Source organism: Typopeltis vanoorti, chromosome 3 (assembly GCF_054136105.1).
Source record: "Typopeltis vanoorti isolate ZY-2024b chromosome 3, IOZ_Tvanoo_1.0, whole genome shotgun sequence".
NCBI classification, from domain to species: domain Eukaryota; kingdom Metazoa; phylum Arthropoda; class Arachnida; order Uropygi; family Thelyphonidae; genus Typopeltis; species Typopeltis vanoorti.
Genome location: NC_143551.1, coordinates 9,189,247 through 9,213,341, shown reverse-complemented (window position 1 = coordinate 9,213,341; position 24,095 = coordinate 9,189,247). Strand labels below are relative to the sequence as shown.

General features: G+C 35.3%; 1 protein-coding gene across 1 annotated transcript; it reads left to right on the top strand.

The window, feature by feature from the left end:
* The first annotated feature begins 8,600 nt into the window (after positions 1-8,600).
* LOC150107900 (uncharacterized) lies at positions 8,601-23,832 on the top strand. The gene is made up of 7 exons (XM_090390532.1): positions 8,601-8,723; positions 14,781-14,927; positions 16,541-16,596; positions 18,668-18,784; positions 21,106-21,192; positions 21,428-21,457; positions 23,481-23,832. The coding sequence occupies exons 2-6, from the start codon at positions 14,807-14,809 to the stop codon at positions 21,455-21,457; spliced, it is 411 nt and encodes a 136-aa protein (XP_090246658.1). The 5' UTR covers positions 8,601-8,723; positions 14,781-14,806; the 3' UTR covers positions 23,481-23,832.
* The last annotated feature ends 263 nt before the right edge of the window (positions 23,833-24,095 follow it).

The following is a 24,095-nucleotide window of genomic DNA, read 5'->3' as shown; positions in this document are numbered from 1 at the left end:
CTTCGTGCGGTCAAGCGCGGTGGTATGCAAACGCCACATCCACTGAGCTACAATTATATAGCTTGGTAAAAGAAATAGCCACATCAGTTGAAGACTTTTTTAATATCCATGCTGATATCCCATCAGTCATTCTTGGAGAATGCCTATTGCGTTTGTACAACAACTCTAGCAACTCCTCCTCCTCATATACCCGAGTTTTTTGATCCTGTGATACGGTATCAGTGAAGTCATTGTTTCATACAGTAAGTCGATAGCTTTAAGCAAAATGGCCACTCTTTAGTTGAACAATCTTTTCTGCTTCTGTCACCCTCACAGCATCTGCATTCATTAGAGTTATTCTTTCATATTCATTCTCTCTTTTACTTCCAGCAAAACAATTTAAATCTTTTGGACTGTATTTAGCTTGCAGAGTTTTTTTTTCTGACTTAGCTTTATCTATGACAGTTGTGGTTCTTCTGGACTGTTGGTTATAAATTTCATAACCGAAATCACCCTTACGCACATGGCATTCCTTCCAAATGATTTTTTCTTATGAATCTCTTAATTAAATTACAGATCCATGCACCTACCCTATTTATTCTTCGAATTCTAGGGACACATTCTAATATTGGATCATTTTAGTAATTTTTAAACGCTTCCCATGCAGTGTTGATATCCTTCGCATCCAAGAATTGACGCTATGGCACAGAACCCAGAATAATCCTCAGGTGGTCACAATTACCTGCCTTTTAGTTCAGTAATCTTTTCTGAATGGAACATTCACAACCTTGGCCCCTTGCCGAAGTGAGTACGACACGAGCACTGGCACCAGCTGAAATCGCTTCGAGCTCGAGTTCCTTCTCTCACATACTACTTGAATAAATTGTCTGGCGATAGCTCAATAAATTCAGTTTCATTTTTTCATGAGATTTTACTGCTACCTGATCAATGTTCATATAATTAAAGTCCTCCGTTATGATTAATCTTTTCGCTCCATCTTTTCTTTATTGGGTAATAATGGATTTCTTCTTCACTAGCAACTTTATCCACTATTTGTGTAATAGCATCGTACTATTATTTAAAATAAAGAGCCAACAGGCTTTAATTCGGCGAAGTAAAAATTATTTAAATTAAGGGGATATTAAATCCCACATTATTTCAAAGCCGAATAAGAAACTCAAAGATAGAAAGCTGATCTAAGAGTTTCATGCCGAATATAGAAACTATATCAAGTTCGGAGAGTCCAAGCGTAAGCCAACACCTGGTAGTGCAATGCCAGGGGTATTTATATATGATATTCCAAGGGTATTTATATATGATATTCCAAGGGTATTTTTATATGATATTCCCACCGAAATTGATACGAACAATGCAACCGAATCAATCTGCATGCAGAAAGAACTCTTCAGGTGGCGATACAGATAAGACAGAAATTCATCATGACAGTTAAAACAAAAACGAAGAAGATAAACTTAATCATTGAAGTCGATCCAATGGTGAGGACAAAATTACTGAAAACCTGTGTTAAAATGCTGTGGGGAATTTGACAATGCACAGACTGCGTAAGCGTTCTGAGGTGTTTACTGCAATACGTTTCACCATCATACATGCGATTGTCGAGGAAAAACCACCTGTCCATTCTGATCTAAAGAACATAAGTTCAGCGAGTGCCCACAAAATGAGTCCGAGATGAATTGCATAAAGTGCTAAAATCATAATAAGCATCCCAAAACCAAACAAACGGACTGCAAAACATATGGCACTAAGCAAGACTGTCTGACATGCAATTACTACAGATAGATAAAAATTCAATACAGCGTATGGAAAGCAGTAATGAAGTTAGTAGCAACAGCACTACTTCTCTTGCATGTCTTCAAATAAATCTTCAATGCTATCAAGGCTGTAAATAACAGAATTCATAAATAGAAGAAATATAACACTAGCCTTAATACAAAACCTTCCAACATCAACAACAAAATATATGGTTTTCCAACTAATTATAAAATATTTTCTAAAGGATCAGAAAGAAAGCTGCAGTACTTGTGGTCAGCCCTGAAGTCGAGGCAATATTAATTTCTCAGTACAGCAACGAGGACTCGGTACCTATTGAAATCACACAACGCGGAATTATAACTTTTGCTGCAAGTATGTATCTGGACTGTCATAGTGATATAAAATACGACTTGGAAAAATTGGACAATATCATGGATTTTATCATCAATAACGGCATAATTCTTGGGATAGATAACAGCCTCCATTCGGTTTTATGGTTTGAAGGGAAATTGATCAGATTTGTACCTCTATTGTTTGTACTCTCGTTAAACGTGAAAATACCAAAGGAGGAAGTAGCTTCGTTGATCTGTAAAATAGCAAACAATGCTATTTTATAGCGAGGAAGAGGAAAGGTGTTCCGATCATCGCATATTAAGTTTTGTCAACAGTAATAAAAATTTAAACGGAATACACGAGAGTATTGTCGCTGCAGTAACTTTAAGTACTTCACTAACAAAACAAATCTTGATACATTTGCAAAAGCATTGAAAAGAGAATTTGCACGGATAGTGTCAGATAATCGCTTCCATGAGATCAGCGAACAACAGCTTAGCTTAGACAAGAACTTAGTCAATCATTCGGACATCAGCACGCAGGCCAATGTAGACTTTTTTTGCTTCTGCTCTTTCATTAGGTCTGAAAAAAATCCTACGATCAAACACTCAAAACACTCAAGAAGCTAAACATCGATGGCAGAAAATCAGTACCTTGGCGGAATGACAAGCTAGCAGTCCTAAGAAAACGTGTAAATGCATGAAAACGACGACCGTGTAAAAGAACGTACAACAATCAAGATTTAGGAGAGTAGGTGACAAAAGTACTATAAAGCCAAATACAGCTATCAGTCCAAAATTAAAAACGCAGAAACAGAATCGTGGAAAAATTCTGTGCTCTTTCGACCTTACCGAATCCTTGGAAGCATTCTTATCAACTATCAAGAAAACAGACAACTTCTACACTAAAAACTTTGCAGAAACTGCAGATGTGATCGTCTGTGAAAACACTAGTGGTGGGCGGTAGATGGCCTTAGTGTAGTTGTGGTTCATTGCAGTTGGTGGATTGTGGGTGGTGCAAATAGAGAGTTGTAGGGTAGATGCTCTCCCTCGATGAGTCTTTGGACTCCCTGGAGGTGTCAAATAATAATAATATTATGATAAGCAAGTTTATTCCTGATGACGACGAATCAACAGATGAAGAAATTTACAAAACGTACAAACATAGACAATCCTAACGACGATTTATTTACAACTAATGAAATCGAATCAATATTAAAATCAATGGAACCAGGAAAAACTTTGGAGAGGACAGAATAACCATCTACTTACTCTTAAGAGAGTTTGTCGAACTCTCTTTATTCATAACAACAGTTTACTACGATTGTCTGAAGAGAGAGCGATTTTGCTTTATTATTAACGCGCTCTGAAATTATACCCATAATCAAACTAGGAAAATAAACAACCGACGAAATTAGCACATATAAGTCAATTAATCTCATAATTGTCGCTGGTAAGGTACTAGAAAAACTTCTGGTAAATCAAATAATTCACTTTTCTACTCAAGCAACCTATTAAAAAGCAATCAATATGCATTTAGACCTCAATCAAGCAGAGTACACGCAATTATGGAGGTTAAAGAGTTCACAAAAGACAGTCTGCAGCAAAAAAAAAAAAAAAAAAAAAAAAAAAAAAAAAAGACGGACTACTCATCTCACTCGATGTACAAAGAACCTTCGATACTATGTGATGGCCAGCCAAAGTTACTCAATTAAGAAATTTCGAACCTCAAAAAAAAAAAAAAACTACGGTACCTTATAAAAATTATTTTACAGACAGAAGAATAGCAACCATGACATTGAAAAACACAGCTGTCATGAAAGAAGTCAAACGAGGCTGCACCCAAACATCCAGTACGACTCGTTATTAAGACCTTCTTTCACTATTGACACAAAAGTCATAGCTTTTGCCGATGATGCGATGATAACGAGTCAGGGACGCGACGCCTTACAGTTAGAAGTAACGGCCAACGAGGAACTTTTTAAAATTGCTGAGTGGGCAAGCGAGAAAAAAGTTACTTTCAATAGCACCAAGTCTAAAGTGCTCCACATCTCACGTAAAAAATCGAACAACCTGTAACGGTCTTCCTAAACGGAGAAGTTCTCGAGGTAGCCAGTGAGCTAAAATACGTAGGGGTAATAATAGATGAAAGATTTACCTTCAACAAGCACATCTCGTATGTTGCCGGAAAAAAAAAAAGGCTTATGAACAGCAAGCATTCTAGCTGAGTCAGCAAGAATAAAGCGCGGACTACGCCAACAACCGCTGAAAACAATATATATATATATATATATATATATACACCGGAGCCATTGACATCATATTCAGCACTTGCTTGGAAATATGCACTAAAATCTGAGAGAAATCTTCAAACGTTAAACAGAGTTCAACGCCTTACAGTCATACGTATAATTAAAGGATACAGGACAATATCTTTCGAGACAGCTTACGTTATTACTGGTCTAATACCGATCTGCCTGAAAATGCAAGAATTTTCTCTTATATATGAAGTCACTTGCGGAAGATATAACCGAAATGCCAACATTTATCCAAATTGCCACGAATGTCCGCTTCACTACAGTAGAGGGCCTCACTCATCAGAGAAAACAAGACGCATCTGAAAGTCACGAATTGCATATATACACTGAGGAGCACAACAGCAGGAAACGTAGGTTGTTCATTCCTGGTATATTACAGCTCTTGACTGTATCCCCTCTATTATAACAACCAAGCACAACAATTTGCTATAGTTCATTCACTTACATATCTCCAGGAATTAGAAGTGAACACCTATCATCAAAAGACATCATCAATTTACAGTGATACCAGAAGCACTATAGACGACATAAAATCTCATAGCAACCATATAGCGCTAACAGAACATACAAGAAATCTAGTTTGGAATATCACTTTACATGGATTGGAAATCAATTTCTGCTGGGTGAAGGCGCATATTGGGTGGCAGAAAACGAGAGAGCGAATCGGTTGGCTAAAGAAGCGAACGATTAGAAACAAGTTACCTAAAAAGCACTCGAAATCTGCTATAAAAACACTTGCAGAAGAAAGAAGCCTAGACTTGTGGGAAAAAGAATAGAAAAGATAAAAAAAAATAAAATAAACGGATCAGCAACAAAAGAATGCTTGCCAAGTAGCAGAAGCAGATTCCATGCTGAAAAGGCACGCCAACTATCCTGGTTTACTACGCTGCTAACGGGATTGAAAACTAAGACACTACTTACACAGATTCCGTATCCTGGAATGACCATCAATGCATTTGCAGTCCACACCTTCAACAGACTATTGACCACATACTTTACGACAGCCAGCTACTGGACTCCATGCGGATGCCCCTAAATCAACACGTCATCACTTCCGGAGACAAGTGGCCAGTGTCAAAACAGAGACTTATCCAGAAGCATTACACAGAATTAAATTTGCCAATAAGATCCACTTCCAGTCGTTGTAATGCGGCATAAATTACTGATATTGTGTGAATTATATAGTGTCAGTATATGTATATATATGAACATATAAATGTAATTATGGATATAATGTAGGAATACGTACATGCAGATATAAAAATATAAATAGAAATGTCAGTCACTTATCTAGAAGCTACATGTAATATAGACATTGTAAACAATGGAGCATGTAGAAAAAAATAAACTACCGCCTGCTAGGGATGACTACTGGGAGGAACACACACACACACACACACACACACACACACACACACACACACACACACACACACACACACACACACCAAATTTGACACAGACTCCGTGACACTTTAGATACATTTGTGTGATGCGTTCATTGTGCCGATGACAGCCCAGCAATGGATTTCTGACCAAGCTTGATGTCCTACATTCATGAAATTGCAATCAATATTAGTTAATAATTAAAAGAAACACACGTATTAACGACAGTGAAAATTATTTAATTGTAAATATTTCATCGTAAGTATCATAGGACATCATCAGTATAGTAGTTTAAAACAATAATAGGAATAACATACAGTTAGGGCGCATGATTACAATAGAATCTCATTAAACGTGCGTAACGTGCTACAGAAGTAGCAAAAAACAAACAAACAAAAAAAACAATTTTGTATGACAATTTCCCATACTTTAGGAATAGTAAGAACGTCGTTTCGGTTTAAGTTTGGTCTGTGTAATAGGGCTTCAGAACTTTCTTTGTATAAACGTCCATGTTTATATAAAGATTTATGTAAAAGTTTAGACTTTTCCCAATAGATCCTATGGTTTGGATTTTCAATTCCGTGTTGAGAGAGGCAGGATTTCTGCGCTTTAAAAAGACAAATGTGGTCTTGATGTTCCGATATGCGTTTCTGAACAGACCTACCTGTCTGTCCAAAGTAAGACAATTTGCATGAGCATGGAATCTCATAAACGCCAGGCAACATCAAAGGTGAGAGTTTGTCCTTATGAGAAGGTAACAAGTTGTAAATTTGGTTGATAGGTTTGTAAGTAGTGGCAAAATTGTATTTCTTCATAATTTTAGAAAGACGTTCGGAGATGCCTTTGACGTAAGGTATGGGAATCCTATGGACTTCTTCATGTCTGATTTTTTGAGTTGTTTTCGGATTATATCCATTTAGGATGGCTGTTTTTTATTAGTTCTAATTCTTGGTTTAAAGATTCTTCAGAGGAGCAGAATTTGTGTGCTGTGGAAACTAGTGATTAATAATGCCAGATTTCTGAGATGGATGATGAGCGGAAGAATTGTGAATGTAGCGACCTGAGAATGTAGGCTTGCGAAAGATAGACGTGGCGATGGAACCGTTTTCTTTTCTTTGGATGTGTAAATCCAAAAAGGAGATACCCTGTGAAGATTCTTTTTCTAACGTAAAGTTGATGCGATGATGAAGAAGGTTAATTTTATCTAGAAACAGTTGTAATTCATGTTCGGGATGATCCCGACTGCAAATACGTCATCGACATATCTTAACCAAATTTTTGGTTTGGGTTCAAAAGTGAATATTTTTCCTCAAGGTGTTCTAGAAACACGTTTACTAGGTTTGGTGATAAAGGAGTTCCCATTGCTGTTCCTTCCTCTTGCTTGTAAATTTGACCTTTCCAGATGAAGTAACCTGATGCAATAACAAACTTGAACAATTCAATTATATCAGACGGAAATTTTATTGTTTCTTTATGGGGAATGTTTGTGAAGAGGAAGACAATGTAGAAGCTGATTAAGTCAGTTTTTGTTAGTTGAATGTCTTTAATTTTTGTGTGAAACTCGGTAGAATTTTTGATTGAAGAGACTGGCGTTTATGAAATTCCATGCTCATGCAAATTGTCTTACTTTGGTCAGAGAGGTAGGTCTGTTCAGAAACGCATCTCGGAACATCAAGACCACATTCGTCTTCTTAAACCGCAGAAATCCTGCCTCTCTCAGCACGGAATTGAAAATTCAAGCCATAGGATCCATTGGGAAAAGTCTAAACTTTTACATAGATCTTTATATAAACATGAACGTTTATACAAAGAAAGTTCTGAAGCCCTACTACACAGACCAAACTTAAACCGCAACGACGTTCTTACTAAAGTATGGGAAACTGTCATACAAAATTGTGTTAAATAATTAAAAAAAATTTTTTTTTTTTTTTTTTGTAACACGTTACGCACGTTTAATGAGATTCTATTGTAATCATGCTCCCTAACTGTATGTTATTCCTATTATTGTTTAAATACTGTACTGATGATGTCCTAAGATACTTAGGATGAAATATTTACAATTAAATAATTTTCACTGTGGTTAATACGTGTGTTTCTTTAAATTATGATCGCATCACAGGTTTCGTTTTAAAAAAAAAATTAGTTAGTGATACAATCTTGGATCAATTATTGTAGAACTATTGTATATAATTCGTTTATAATAATAACAAACAGTAAATAGATAAATCCTTTAATGCCTCCCTCATCCCCTCAAAAAAATACAGGTGTAGGTAAAGCTATAATAATAATAATAATAATAATAATTTTCCAGGTTTGTTTAAGATAACGTATCTGTTTATAGTTATTATTTATTTATTTATTTTAATTATTTTTTTTTCATTTGCAGAATTCGAAATTCTTTCGTTTCCATTAGCTAACAAAGCATCGTAAGCCTTCTTTAATTTGATTCCTACTAATTCAAATCTTATTTCGATATTTTCATATGCGCATGTGAAAAATTCTTCGAATTACAGGCTACGTCTGTTTTTATACAGCTCAGAAACATATCGAATATCGTTCTTCTAGGAGATAATCTGAGACACTCCAAATTTAGGCGCTGCTGACAAACTAGCCCGCATAATATCACAAACCGAAATTCGAAGAGTTCGTAAAGAGAGATCCATTTGATTTGTAACCGAAGAAATCATGAGAACCACAGTTCGAGTATCTCTTCTTCCAAGAAGTTTCAATTGGACGAGATTGGACTTTCGACTGAAGTTTATGTTTAATGGGATAAAAGAAATATTTCCTTACAAATATAAATTTATTGTCATTTGTATCTCACTGTAAGATGATCCCAGGGAATATTTAAATCCGCGAAAAAAACTTCAACTTTCTCTCCTTTAAATACTGAATTTTTCAAATGCGTTGTTTTAGAGAAGCGACATCATCTTAGGTGAGTGACTATAACGTATTTATTTCGGAACTATTTGCTTTTGTGTTCGTGAACTGTGCTAATGGTTTTTTATTTCACATCTTGAATCTTGAAAATGCAATGCAAACACCCACCAGACATTGCCGATTTTGTAGAGATAAGAAAGCAACCGTATCATATCTCTAATGTTTGTAGAAATAAGTATCTCTGATGTGGCAATTTGTTTTTCATGCTTTGCGCATTTCTTATAATCTATCAGTTCATGGAATTATGTCCATGGCTACTTCGCTCCCAGAAAATGTAATACCCAACATTGTTCCTGTTTGTAATCCATCTTGTACGATGCGAAAAAAAGTTTATATTTTCTTCTGTGTTATCACTATTCAACTCTCTTTATCTCTCCTGATTAATAATCTCAATAATATATATATATATATATATATATATATATATATATATATTAATAATCTCAATAATATATATATATATATATATATATATTTTTTTTTTTTTTTTTCACCCGGAAACTCGGTTTTTTCTCCCCCATCAGAACTAGCAAACAGGCTCTGAACACACATCAATTACAGTCATGAATACGTCCCAGCCACATGCCGGTCTGTGCCCAGATAAAACTGGGGGAGGGGATGTTCTATGGTCGGAAACGAGTGAATGGGAAAAACCACCACCATCACCCACCCACCCACCCACCCACACATATATATATATATATCTGAGAAGTTCTCGAACTAACAATGAAGAAACGAATTTATAATTTCAAAATAATTTTTATTATTCAACATAATCTCCTTTAAGCCTAATACATTTATTCCAGCAATGCTAAAGCGCCATTATCCCGTCCATGTAGTGGGTCTCAGTAAGATATACAAAATACCCCTCGACAGCTGCACTCACCTCTTGATTCGAAGAAAAACGCTGACCAACGAGGAAGAGTTTTTTCGGAAGAGGGAGCCAAATCAGTCAGAGGGAGCCAAATCTGTGGAATAGGGTGGATGTTCCAACAATTAATTCATAGTGCAGATCCCTTAATTTTCCCATTGCCAAAGCACCTTTGAGAGCAGGTGCATTGTCTTGATGAAAGATGATTTTTTTTTTCTCTGCAAACCGGGTCTTTTCTCACGAAGTTTTTAGTCTAGTCTGGTTAAAAGATCGGAATAATATTTCCCGGTAATTAATAAAAAAAAAATGCTTTTAGCATCCCAAAGCACCGATGCCATGACCTTTCCAGCTGATGGAACCGACTTTGTCTTCTTTGGAACCGATTTCTGTCTCCACTGTTTTGACTGCTCTTTGGATTTTGGTGTGTGATGGGGAATCCCAGTCTCATGCATAATAATAAATCGACGTACAAAATCAGTTTTATTCTTGTTAAAAATGTTATTGAACACGCCGCAAAAATTATTAAAAATTTTCAAAATCCTTAAAATCTAAGAAAATGCATTCTTTCGATTCGGTCGTAAAGTTATTCGTGATCAGTAAATTGGAACACACAAATTAAGTAATTATTTTTAGAATGTAGAACTTTATCTTACGTAATATGGTAAACAGTTTTTTTTCCCAGCACGTGAAACAAAATTTTATTTACAAAATGTGTAATTATAAGTTCATGAGTCGAAAACCATCAGAAACATACAGTATAATGGTGCCAGTTTAGTTGATTACATCTTCTTCAAATAGTAATGCTCGAGAAGCCGATATACTTAAGACACAATTTCTCGTAATTGTTTTTCAAAGTCTTGTGAATATCTTTATTGGTATTGAATTTTTGTTATTCCAGAGCAGTTTAATTTGGAAAAGACGTTCAGCACATACGAGCCACGACTGAAGAATGAAACGAGCAGTCAACTCAGATTATTTATTTTTTATTTATTTATTTTTTTTCAAATGTGTCCTTCTGTCGGTACATTTGAACTGAGTTATTGTCCTGTGTTCACTTTTTTTTTTTTTTTTTTTTTATCAGATTGACCAGTCTACTATTTTCTTGCTTTGAGCTGAATTTTAGTCACACCCAAAATGGTCCTAACTTCCCCACGTGCTCGCGTATACTGCCGAGTACAATCATGAAAACCTTTCATCTCTGCATGTGATTCTCTCTGTGTATGTATCAGCATCAATTTCATTTAGAAGAAATTTCGTATTAATAATCAGTCGCTCTCTAGTATAAAATGTCAAAATGAAAGTGTACCTTCAACATTGATTACTCCAAGCAGTTTAATTTTGTGAAACAAATTAAAAAAAAAAAAATGTAATGACGTGTAATATAGGCTGACCATACGTACCCTTTTGAACAGGACAGTACCGTTTTGTTTTTTTTTCTTTTCCTATTTCGAGACCGTCCCGTCGTTTTAATAAAAATGTCAGTTTTGTGCCGTTTTTAATAACATCTACAAATTTACTTTAATATTGGTCAATCATAAATTATTATTCATAACCTATAATCGTATATCAATATCATGGATACCAGCGTTAGTGTAGCGTTAGCTTTAGTTTTGCCTGTATGCTAACCGGTAGCTTTGTTATTCTATGCCGGTGGTTTAAATTTCGTATTTTTTAAAGTTTAAAGTTTTATTTTTTAAAACTTTAAGTCTATCTTTGCAATGTTAAAGAGGCGAAACTGCAGTTTTAGTGACGATCTCCAGAAAGAATTCAAATTTATTAAACTGGACAAGCTGTGTAGTGATGGAACAAAAATCGTATGTCAACATTGTAATGCCCGTTTTTTTTCGTTGCTCATGGAGAACAGAAGCGACATCTATGTAGCCAGAAACATAAGAGGATGCTGAAAAGACTCTGGCTCCAGTTAAAATCATCAGCTCGTTTATGGAGAGACGTGATGGTGATAGCGAAAGCGTTATTTTGTTCATAATTATGAACAAAATTTTCTTCAGCATACCAAATCAGAATCAAAGGGCGAAGTCATAGAGGATTTGAATAAAACAAAACGTATTACACAATCAGTTTAGATGCATCAAACAAACAAACAAAAAAAAGCCGTGAAACTTTTTCCAATCGTTGTGCGGTACTTTTCGCCAACAAAATTATAGACTTTATTTTCTTACTTGGTGAAAATTCGACCTACAGTGTGCTATGTTGAAGGAAGTAAGCGACAAATTTGCCTTAGAAAACAAAATTGTCCATGGATCCATCAATTGACAGAATTGTAAGCATGTTTGATGGGCTTCGTTCTTATTTTCTTTCTCAAAAAAAAAAAAAAATGCCCTGTTATGTTGCGAAAATTGTTTGAAGATCCCTGTTTGAAATTCTGACTACCATTTGCAAGAGATCAAGTGTATACGTTCCAAACATACAATAGCTTAATTGAAAAAGATAATGTTTCCGCTACAAAAGTAGCCATGAACATTGAAAAATCTTGTAAACAATTTATAGTCCAGAAAAAGTGACGTGTTTGTAACTACTGATGCCAAAATACAACTGAAAATGTTAGTAGATTTAGGAGAAATTTAAGAAGCCAAGTTTAAAAAGTAATAAGTTCATGTGGGTGCTACAAAAAGACATGGAAAGAAATACAAGACAGCCTGAACAAGGAACTCACCACAGGCACAGAAACAGAAGAAACTCGCGTATTCCATCAGTGGACCCTCATGAAATCTATAATTATGAGGCAGTTGGATACATGGAATAAAGAAAACATTTTTGTGTCTGATAGATGGATACAGATTTTTTTAAGTGTTTGAGACCATGAGGGCTATGTTAGTTGTAAGACAAAATTGTGTCTTGGAGTGTGAAAAGTTTTATGATAAGGTGTTGAATGACACCAAAATTTGCTGCGTTCGATCACTTCATCGGAGAAATATTCAAGGTACGATCGTGGTGCAATACAGTCCTCCTCTACGCCTACCTAAATTTGTGTATGGGTTCTTTCACTGAAGAATAATGGTAAGCTCAATATGTTTATGTAATAAAACATTTTTTATCGTCTTACTTTTTCATGAATACAGAATATCACATAACCCTGTCCCGTTTTTGACATCCCGATGTCCCGTTTTTGTCTCAAGGAAATATGGTCAGCCTAATAATAGACCAAAGACAGAAAGAAATTATATTGACAATGGACGCCGTTTTAGTTAAAAATTAAAAATTTTTTAGTAAATGATAGCAATTAATATTAGCAATTAATTGTATTTTAGCAAATATTAAGGTTTTCGTGCTTTGAATTTCATGATTCTGTTCTACTATAAAATAAGAATCTGCAGAAAAATGCAAACACTCTACAAGTATGTAAGTAAATATACAAAGTAAATTTCAGCGGAAAATGAACAATATAATACTTTTCTCTTTTAATTTTAATCGTATGGTTCAGTGGCGCACCCAGAGGGGGGGGGGGGTCCTGGCACCCCTCAAAGAAAAAGAAAAAAAGAAACACTAGAAAAATTTCCTAAATTCTTTTCCTAATTAAAATTCCTAATTTTAATTTATGTTGTGTCAGGTCTTCTATTTCTATGCTACTTATGAATTAGCAGTCACATAAGGTGGGAGTACCGTAGGCGTATAGCTCTCGGGAATCACGGTCGCTGTGAACAAGGCGAACTAAGTAGTGCTCGTGCGGACCGAGCACTACTTCGTTGGCACGGGAATCACGTATTGGCGATCATTGCAGATGCTCAATCACAGCTCGTATGCGACGCGTAGTGTGTATTCTCAAATCGTCTACTCAGTTCTCCCCCCGCCCCCAAGATTAAATCCTGAATGCGCCACTGGTATAGTTTCGTTGCGGGAGCCTGTGTAGCTTAATGGAAGTGGCGTGTGTCATCCACTTCGCCAAACCGCGCAAAGAAAGGGCACTGTTAGTTCAATTCTGGTCGTCAACCCGTCTACTCTATACAGGAATAAAAGGCGTTAGATAACTTTTTTTTTTTTGTTGGTTTCATCGTTTTTGTTCATAAAAATTATTTTTTTTTGTGTGTGTTCTTAAATAAACTAATAAAGACAATTCTCTTTGTGATCTATTATCAGTTCTGTTGCTTTTCAACCTGCCAAAGACCCATATTATATCGTTAAACCCTGTCGTTTCCTGCCATACGAAAATGGCAGTGATTTTCTTCCCGAAACATCGGATTTTTCACCCCACAAGCAGAAAATCCGGCAGAATAACTGCAGCAGTTAACACGTGTAATACAGCAGACTCATTGCCTTTGTTCAGGGTCTCACCCCAAATAACTCAATATAGTTAATATCCAATCTTTACCAGCGTGCCTTCTATACGATAGACACTTCTTTCACTCTTTCTGAACTCTACAGCCTGCTTACACACTGACACACGGTACGATTGCTAAAAATACTGCTGCCCATTAAATTGATTATTTTGGTTCCGAATTTCAGTTGGAAATCAACAGAACAGTTAATTTTATAGTGACATTATTGGCTTTTAATGAGTTAAAACACTAAGAGCCTGTTAGAGTGAAACAACCTGATTTGTGTGACCCTTGTTTATGGAACACGAGAGCAGGTTTAAACATATCTAATACTCTTCCATATTTGCATGTTCTGTAGCTAAATGCATTTATATTTTTCTTATTTCTCTCTTGTTCGTTCTCTTTGTAACTCTCTCCGTTTTCTTTAATCTTTCTTTTAACAAAGTTCATCTCCATCCTTTCCACGTACGATTTTATCTCCATTCATGGGTCCATATTTCATCTGGTACAATATGATGATAAACAGCACAAAATAATGATAATAGTGATGAAAGAACTGTAACGCAAATTATTTTCGTGAAATGGATGGCAAATACATGAATGTATTCTGATACATTAATGTATTTGCAATTACTAAAACTGGTGAGGCCATCTTAATTTTTTGTTAAAGCGAGATCAATTTATGTTTGCTACTATATCATACTACAACTTCTAAAACAGGACATGAAAGCAGTCTGAAATGACTGAATTCGTGAACGAATGTCGTCATTCAAATGAAAATAAAATAAATAAATAATTTTACTTTTTTTTTCTCCAAAGGGAGAATCAATTCCAACAGCGCCATAGAGGAGCTTATTGGAATCATGTTATTTATTCTACAATTATGAATGAAAGTTATTTTTTCCAGTCTGTGTCCTGACCGCATATCTCAACATGAAGCTGAAAGTGATATGCCTGCTTTTCTTAGCAATGATGTCCAATTGTGGTTTTGGAGGCGTCATTCCCATGAGTCCTACTGATTTATTATTCACCACAGCTTTGGAAAGAGACTGCGGTAAGTTTTCCACTTGTTTATTTTACTTGTTACGCAAATTTATTTTATTGATTAAATATTAAATTAAAATTTGAAATATTTCTCTTCAGTTCTGTGACAAGCAAATTCATTTCTTTACAGGTAATTGGTGAGTTGGCTGCTCATGTCCTCGTATACTCACTAGAGTTCACTGAATTTCCAGGTACGCAATGCTTCAGACCGTTAAAAGGTGAGGAAATGCGAGGTTCGAAATGAGGAAACCCTATGAGAATGAGACTTACCATTCAATGCTGGCAATTCTACCTGGTTTTCTCTTCGCACTGCTTTCAAAGATGAAGCGCATTCGTTTTGGGGCAGAAAGGTGGAGGTTAGCAATGAAGTTTTAGTTAAATCACCATATTTTAGGGATACGTAAGAAATGACAACTACAGAGAGCGAATTAGATTATCAGAAGGCCAACAATTTATCAAGACCTAAGACACATATGCCAAGAAACGTTATATTGCAAGAATGATAGCGACACCTCGTTTTCTCGATCATCCTTGAGAAGCCACGGCAAGAAAGATGATTCTCTCACTGACTGACTCTTTGACTGTATTCTATAGAGAAAATCGAGGTGCTTAGTGTTCTCTCATATAGCGAGGCATTATGGGAATAGGTATTTGTACGGGTAGCCACACACTAAGTCATATATGAGTCCATGCAACTGCAGCTCAATTAAAATATCTCCGTGGCTGACAGGCATAAAAGATCGGAACAGTAGTTAAAAGAAATGTAAGGCACATTTTCTCATCTAGGGGTTTAGTAAAAGCAAAGCTCAGGAACTTTGTGATAGAACATTACAAGGTGAATCTTACAATCCTTTCATGGAATTTCTGATGCGTACAAGTCAACTATCATTCTAAACAATGCTTGGGTTGGTCATGTGTGGTTGCAGATCATTCTGTAATTGGAGGAAAACTGCCGAAAGCCACACTGTGAAGTAAAGAATTAGTATTCAAACCAGATGGAGATTTGTCGGAGATGGTAGTTTCCTGGAGGATGTTATTTAGAAGAGTGTATTTTCACGCGGTTTTGGTCTGGAGATGGTTCTCTGGTATGGACTATGATCCCCTTATCATAATACTTGAAATAATAATGAACGCAATATTGCATCGGCATCTTTTTGTGCCTGAACTGTAATGGTAATAAGGAAACAATCCAGTTGACTATTTTCATGAAAATTCACCATACCATACTGAAGGTAATTAGGTTTGATTAAATGTAAATGCAGAGGTCATCAAGAGCAGAATGTCGATTTGAACCCTACATGTCACACTTGGAAAGATTTATAACGTACAAATCAATACAGGTCAATACGTGATACTTACTTCCTTACTGAAACCGATAGGTGTTTTCATTGAAGATATGAGCAATTTTATTTTTATTTTTTATTTTTTTGGTTTATCAAAATTGATTTAGTGATTTAGAAATCACTACAGAACATTGACAGTGGACTTTGGAGTTTTGGATAAATATGTAAACCATCCGAATGCTTTTATTATTTTTGTAATACAGTGAATCAATTTGTGTATTGTTCGTTTTATTCATTGTGTTATTTCGTGAATTTTAATAAGTTTTTTTTCTCCTGGCAGTTCTTCCTCATGTAGCACAAAATCACCATTGTATTGTGAACTTTCTTGGCAGAGTGGTAAGTATTTTTTATCCGAAATTACGAAATTTCGTTTCATTATAATACAGTAAAACCCCTTTTTTTACACTTTCCAGTGGACTGATGGAAAAAAGTGTAAAAAAGCAGGAAATGTAAAAATAACATTAAAAAAAGGCTAAAAGATGACTCACTGCTAGTATGTAAGTCTACATACTAGATTACAAAATTTAATAACTGAAAATAAATGAATTTGCAATTATATTTATCTCTTTAAAAATCTTTAATTGTTGATTGTTTTTGCTTTTTCTGCACTCTTATAAGTTCCACCTGCTTCTCCACAGTGCATAAGGCATTAAATGCCCCATTGTCTCCTGATGAACTTGCAATGTACCGCCTCAAAACAGAGATAGCTTCCATTGCTTCTTTACTAGTAGGGACGGTAGGTTCTTGATCACAGTCTTCTTCAACCACTTCTTCCTCTTCTTCTTCATCAAGGTGATTGGAAAGGATGTCTTCTACACTTGATTCCATTGATGTGATCACACCAGCATCAATATCAACATAGTCTTGAAATGAGGAAGATTCATCCATCACATGATATGTGATGGATGAATCTTCCTCATCACAAGATATGTTATGTAACAACTGTCTTGGTAGAAGTGTGAATCTGATTTCACAGTTTGTGTATGATCCTTGTTCACGATTTCAATACAGCGCTGTGAATGTGAAATCACATCGCAACACGTTAATGGGTGCCACGAGCTACCGACAGTTTAAAATTACTGATATGAAAACTTCACGGTATCTATTCGTACTGTGATTGAAAAATCACGGCATCGCTCATCACTACATCACTGCTGCAAACGTGCAAGTCACCGTGATGACGAAACGAAACTACAGTCGAAAGCAACGCCATCTGGGAACAGAAATGCGCTTCCTCAGAAATTGATTCGAAAGTCAGAAGAAACCACGAATGATGGGAAGAACGTCCACATCAATTTGTTAATGGTAGGAAAACAATATATCGTAAGAATAGGCCTTAAGAAGGGACCAAGAGAAAATGACGCAGATGGCAGGAAAATGTATATTGCGGGAACGTAATAACGGGGTTTTATTGTATATAAGATAATGTAACAGTAAAAATGTAAATCTTTTTCGTATGGTTGCCACTTTTCGTTATTATTAGACGGAATACTCAAAGACAAACAACTTTAGTTTAAAGTTCGTCATTAATTTTAAATTTAGTAAAAAAAAAAAATACTGTACTTAGCGAATCGAAAAAAAAAAAAAAAAAAAATCCAGAATCGCGGTGTTTCGGGTTGTACACACTCATCATGTACGAAATCAGCCACACTGGTCAGAGACAAATGCGGCTTGTTTGTTCCAGGCTGCATAAAGCAGGATGGCAGATAAAGAGGAACATTTTTTTGTGAAATTCAAAATAGCACAACAGAACAAGAATGCCACTCAGGATCTCAGTTTGTGTAAGTTGTGTAGAGTATGTATAAATGGTCGACCGAAGTAATTGCACCGACCACTCACACTGCGTTTTTACTTATCTTATTTAATATGGTTTCTTTAAATGCAAACCTATTAAATTCGTTCATAATACCAAAGTAAAAAAAAAAAAAAATGAAATAAATGATTATCTGAATAATTTCTAAACAAATATAAAAGTATACGACGTTTTGCGAAATATTGGATTGCGAATTAACAAAACAAAAAAAAAAGTAATTTTCGTGCTGAGCATACTTCAGTTACTCGATGACAAATAAAAAGAGAGTCTGTTGGAGATATTACCGCGAAGTAGTGAAAAGGGTGCGTCAAACAGTCTAGTTAGTAATCAGAAAACACCTGATTAATGGCAGTCATGTGACTGGAGGATTATCAGGATAAATCTGTGTTGTGACTAAAAAGTGCAGAATTTAAAAATCCTAAAAATTTCATAATGAAATTAAATGTATTTAATAACAATTAATTATTGAAAATTTATGATTGAAATTGTGCTTTTAAACAGTTACGAATTTTCATCATAAATTTTAAAAATTATTTCCTTTTTCACTCACTCAGTTCTATTCTGTAATTTTTTTTTTTTTTTTTTTTTTTGCAGTACTTGGAAGACTGGGCTTTGTGTGCCAAGGAAATCCACAACAGGGATCTTTTCAACGTGTTCGATCTCACGAATTATTTCTGTGAAGGCATAAGGCTTGGGATTGGAATACCAGAGGTATGAGTTCAATGATTTATCACCCGATTTAATTCAAACGTCGTTTTATAGAAGTGTGACTTCTCTCTATTGCTTAATGTAGAGGGACTGGGATAACGAATCGCACTTTCAAGCACATGCGCATTTTTAGGTACTCTCTAACGATGTGCTTAACCTCTAAAATAGTACGACTATCGTCCAACCACGCATACGAGAACTCTGGCGGGCACAGTGACAAGAAGAGTCAATTCATGTTGAAGGGAAGAAAAGAATAAGAGATGTACGAATTCGTCACCAACACGCGAAATCACGTGGTTTATACGTAAAATTTTTCGACTGTTGTACAAGCAAAATAGTCACCACTTTAGCTAGAATTTCCATAAAAGAAAAACTAATTTTACGATGTATATATATATATATATATATATACGAGGGTGGTCTGAAGCGTTCTCGGCCTCGACCACAGATGGCAACACTATCCGCAAGATTTTTTTTTTAAGTTGGTACATCTGTCATACGCACCCTTATGAAATTGCGAGTCATTCTATCAAGTAGTTTGTTTTATACAGCTGTCTGAAGCAAAAGTGTCGTCTGTATCCCTTGAAATAGATAAAATTGAGTATCTTTCGGTTTATAAAATTCTTCGTAAAAGAAGGTTTAACGGCAAAAGAAATTCATTCGATTTTCATAAACGTTTATGAGAATTGCTCTTCATTTCCGACAATTAAGAAATGCGCTGCCGAGTTTAAACGTGGCCCTACCAGCCATGAAGATGATCCAAGTGAAGGACGTCCAGAAAGTGTAACAACTCCAGAAATCATTGATCAATTGCACGATATGGTATTGGATGACCGGCGAATCAAAATGCGTGGAATTGCTGAGACTATAGGCATTTCAAAAGAACGGATATATTTTGCATGAAGAATTGCAAAATGAAAAAGCTTTGCGCAAGATGGGTGCCGCGCTTGCTCGCAGCAGATCAAAAACACACTCGCATGAAAATCTATGAACAGTGCTTGGCGCTTTTTAACAAGAATAAAACCGATTTTTTGCGTCGATTTATTACTATGGATGATACCTGGATTCACCATTACACACCAGAATGCAAAAAGCAGTGAAAACAGTGGATAGAAGCCGGTTGTTTAGCGCCAAAGAAGACAAAGTTGGTTCAATCAGCAGGAATGGTCATGGCATCGATGTTTTGAGATAATTAATAGACAAAATGATTAATAATTTCCAAGATAATTAATAGACAAAATGCTAAAGGCATATTGTCTATTAATTATCTTGAAAAGGGTAAAACAACACCCGGGGAATATTATTCCGATCTTTTAACCAGACTAGACGAAAAAAAATTCTTGAGAAAATATCCAGTTGATAGAAGAAAAAAATCATCTTTTATCAAGGCAATGCATCTGCCCATAGAGGTCTTTCGGCAGTGGGAAAATTAAGGGATCTGCACTATGAATAGTTGGAACATCCACCCTATTCCCCAGATTTGGCTCCCTCTGACTTCTATCTCTTCCGAAAAACTAAAAGTCTTCCTCGCTGGTCAGTGTTTTTCTTCGAATCAAGAGGTGATTGCAGCTTTATGAGAACCACTACAGGTACTGGATAATGGCGCTGGAGCATCGCTGGAATAAATGTATTAGTCTTAAGGGAGATTATGTTGAGAAATCAAAGTAATTTTGAAATTATAAATTCGTTTTTTCATTGTTAGACCGAGAACTTTTCAGATCACCCTCGTATATATATACACACACGCGCGCGCATATATATATATATATATATATATATATATATATATATATATATATATATATAATGTCGAGGGGTCTCGCGTCTGTGGTCGGACAGTACTATAGATAATCTTTTCAACTTGCACATATATTACGTTATATAACTTTTCTGTTAGCGTAAAGTTGCGTAGAAAATTTAGCATAATGTAATTTTTTAAAATTTAATACTTTCTGTTATCAGACATTTCTTAAACAGATTCACTTTATTGGATTCTGATTGCATAAATAATGAAAAAGACAGAAATAACAAAAATAATAATGATTTCTAAAAATACCGCTAGAAGGCATTAAATAAATGGAAGGATTATACGCACGTGCAGTGTTGTGCAGACCTATTTGAATGTTGAATTTCGGAGGTTTAATTTTTGAAAAATAAGTTTCTACGCTATGAACAACTTCGTTAGATGTCGATGGTTAGTGTAACCTTATTTACTTCGAAATTAAATCCTCTAAACGCCTTACATCCTTTCACTTATTCATTGATTTCGAAAATGAAAAATGGCGCAGTGTTTCATAAATATTAAAGAAATACTTCGTTTGCAGGCTGTTGTCCTAGCAAAGCGTTGTGTGATGTACCGAAGTGGCTATCCAGAAGATGTGTACATAAACATCCTGAGAAATGCTTATCATGTAAGTTTATATATATGTGGAATTCAGTGTTATTCGATCCTAACAAATGTGTATTCTCTTCTTGGTTTCTAAGATAAGTTTAAAAACATCTTTCAACAAATGACAGCATATCTTACACATACCGTACTTCAATAATTATGAAGATCTTGAAATACTTTTTGACCGGACTCTTCACTGATCATTTGTTCATTGACGGATTACTTTTTAACTCGTCTTTTTCTCTTTCTTTTTTCAGGCTTGTGGCAGTTTTTTACCTGACATTTAGGTATGTATGACCATTTTTTCATTCTATTCACAGATAATTCTATTTTAAAAGTTGTATATAACGATGCAGTGATGTCATCCATATTTCTCAGTTGCCTTTTGCGTTGTCTGTTTATAATTAAAAATTAATTTTTTAAGTAACTATTCAAATGATCGATTTCCAAAATCAGATAATAATGCGAATTAAATAATCACTCATCAACATTAAGTGATTATTGGGTTGTTAATCATATAATTGTCTTCTAATTAATTCAAAGTGTTTTATAAACCATTTTTATTTCCCCAAGAAACGATCACAGTTGTAGAACTTTTGAAAATAGGTGGAATACTTGGTGTCTACCTTTCATCGTAGAACACTTCTTGTTTCTAATTCTTACTTAGTATTCAATTTTCTGTAAATCGTGTACATTCCAGTTGATTTTTTTTTTCAGGTAGAGAAGTTAAAATCTCTCTTTCCTTTTTTTCCCCTCGAAAAACAGCCCTTATATTCTTCAAGAGTTCGACTAACTCTTGAACCGGAAGGCGATCTTTGAGCGTTTGTTGCTAAAGGAACCTCACGAAGTTACTATAAAGGTATGCAGGCAGCCGTTGATATTAAATTTTACTGGTAGTTTATAATCGATTCACAAAAGAAATCCATTTTCTTCTGTTGAACAGTGCGTGCATCCTTTGAAGTGTGAATATTGAAGCTAACTTTGGAATCAAATAATGTGGACAGAATTTTTTTAAAAAAAAGTATTAATAATAATTGGAACTTAATATTATATCGAACTAATCTTCATCGGATTCCAGTATTTTTAAGGCTAACGCTTTCGATTCGTTTATACGAAGCAGTACGAAATATTTCGCCACGCATGTCACACTCAGAAAAAAAAAAAATTCCCTTGTGCAGTGCGATTACGGAAATATTAATTCTGCAGTGCAGGATGAACAAAGGCAAAGAGGAAAACGGAATGAACAACTGAAATTTACTTACTGTAATTTGTTCGTTGTGATAATCGAAACCTACGTTTGTGCTTCTTAAGTGGGAACAGTTCCCGACCGTATGGAAATCTTTGGCCTCCAACGTTAATTAAGATAGTTTTCTATGCTAGAATGAAATGTCTCCTTTTTCTTAGGGAAATTAAGAAACTGGAGAAATTCCATTTCAGAATAAGTTCACCTTTACGTAATTCCAATGACTTTTTCTGAAAGACATGACCTCTTTAGCACATTCAAAGGATGACGTAATATTTTCTTTCAAGTGAAAAACCTTCGTTTCGAATTCCCACTACGAAGTGAACTGAACTTTGATCGGGCTTTTCAAGTGAAGGTGAATTATCCGATCTTAATAGAAGGTTTTCTTTTCTCGATGAACTCGGGTTTTTCATCCCTAAAACAGACAAATCCTCCAGAGAACACACACAATTAAAAGGCATAATGGCAGCCTGGTTAGCGGAGTGGTTAGCGTATCCGCTCTCCAGCCAAAAGGCTGTGGGTTCGAATCCCGCCATGGGCATGGATATTTGTGATTGTCTGTGATAATACTAGTGGTGGTGGTGGGAAGTAGATGGCGTTGATGAAGATGATGATGGTAGTTGTGGTTGGTGAATTTGAGTGGTGGAGACGGAGATTTGTAGAGTAGATGCCCTCCCTCGATGAGTCTTTGAACTTCCTGGAGGAGCCACGTAATAATAATAATAATAATAATTCTGTAGCCTCCAAAATCTTAGTTACTTCCGTAATTCCAAATAAACCAAACCTTTCATAAAATAAACTGGAATTCAAGAGGGTATTTGGAACTTTTTGTTCTTTCAGTTGATGGTAATCTTCCCCATGAAAAGTTGCTGAGCTATAGCACGAGAGTGTGTTGTTTGTGTATTTGAGGGGGGGGGGGACATTAAACTCGAGAATTCGACTAAGCAGTATCGAATAAATGGATTGGAATTAGAAAAATCTTGGACCGAGTGAGTTTGAAAAATCAGAGTGTAGAAATTTCTTATATAAATCGTGATTGCTTTTTTTTTTTTTCATCTTTTTTTCAGAACGCCGCCAAGAAGTGTTTCCACCTGTCTGTTCTTTGTCATCGTTGGATGAATCCTCCTGGATGTATTCCGTACGCAGAAGACTGGTTCTCTCGAAGAAGTAACTTCTTGTTAGCTTGGCCAAAACTGTGAAAACAATACAATAGTTGTCTATGAATACGTGTGTGTGTGTGTGTGTGTGTGTGTGCGCGCATTAATTTTTTTGAATGTTTATACCGCTTTTATTACAAACAGAAAAATTGTTTTCTTCATTTATGAATTATTCTATCATAAATCAAGATGATTTTAAAGCGATAATAAAATTATAGTTAACTTGTAACGTTTGTAATAAAAATATACAATATTGAGATAATTATAATCTTTCTTTTCCGAACTATGTCATCACCTAATTAACTTTCTGCCCTTTCCTCGGTCTCCTAAATTCAATTAAATGTAGATATTCTACATATCTATTTACTGTTTGATCATAACCTACAAGTCCGAACCAGTATTGCTCCACAATATGGTAATAAAAGAGGAAAAGAGTTTAGCACCTTTTAAAAGTAAAAGGTGCTAAACTCCAAGCACCTTTCTTGGAGTTTATCACCTTTTAAAAGTAATATCTTACGAAAACAA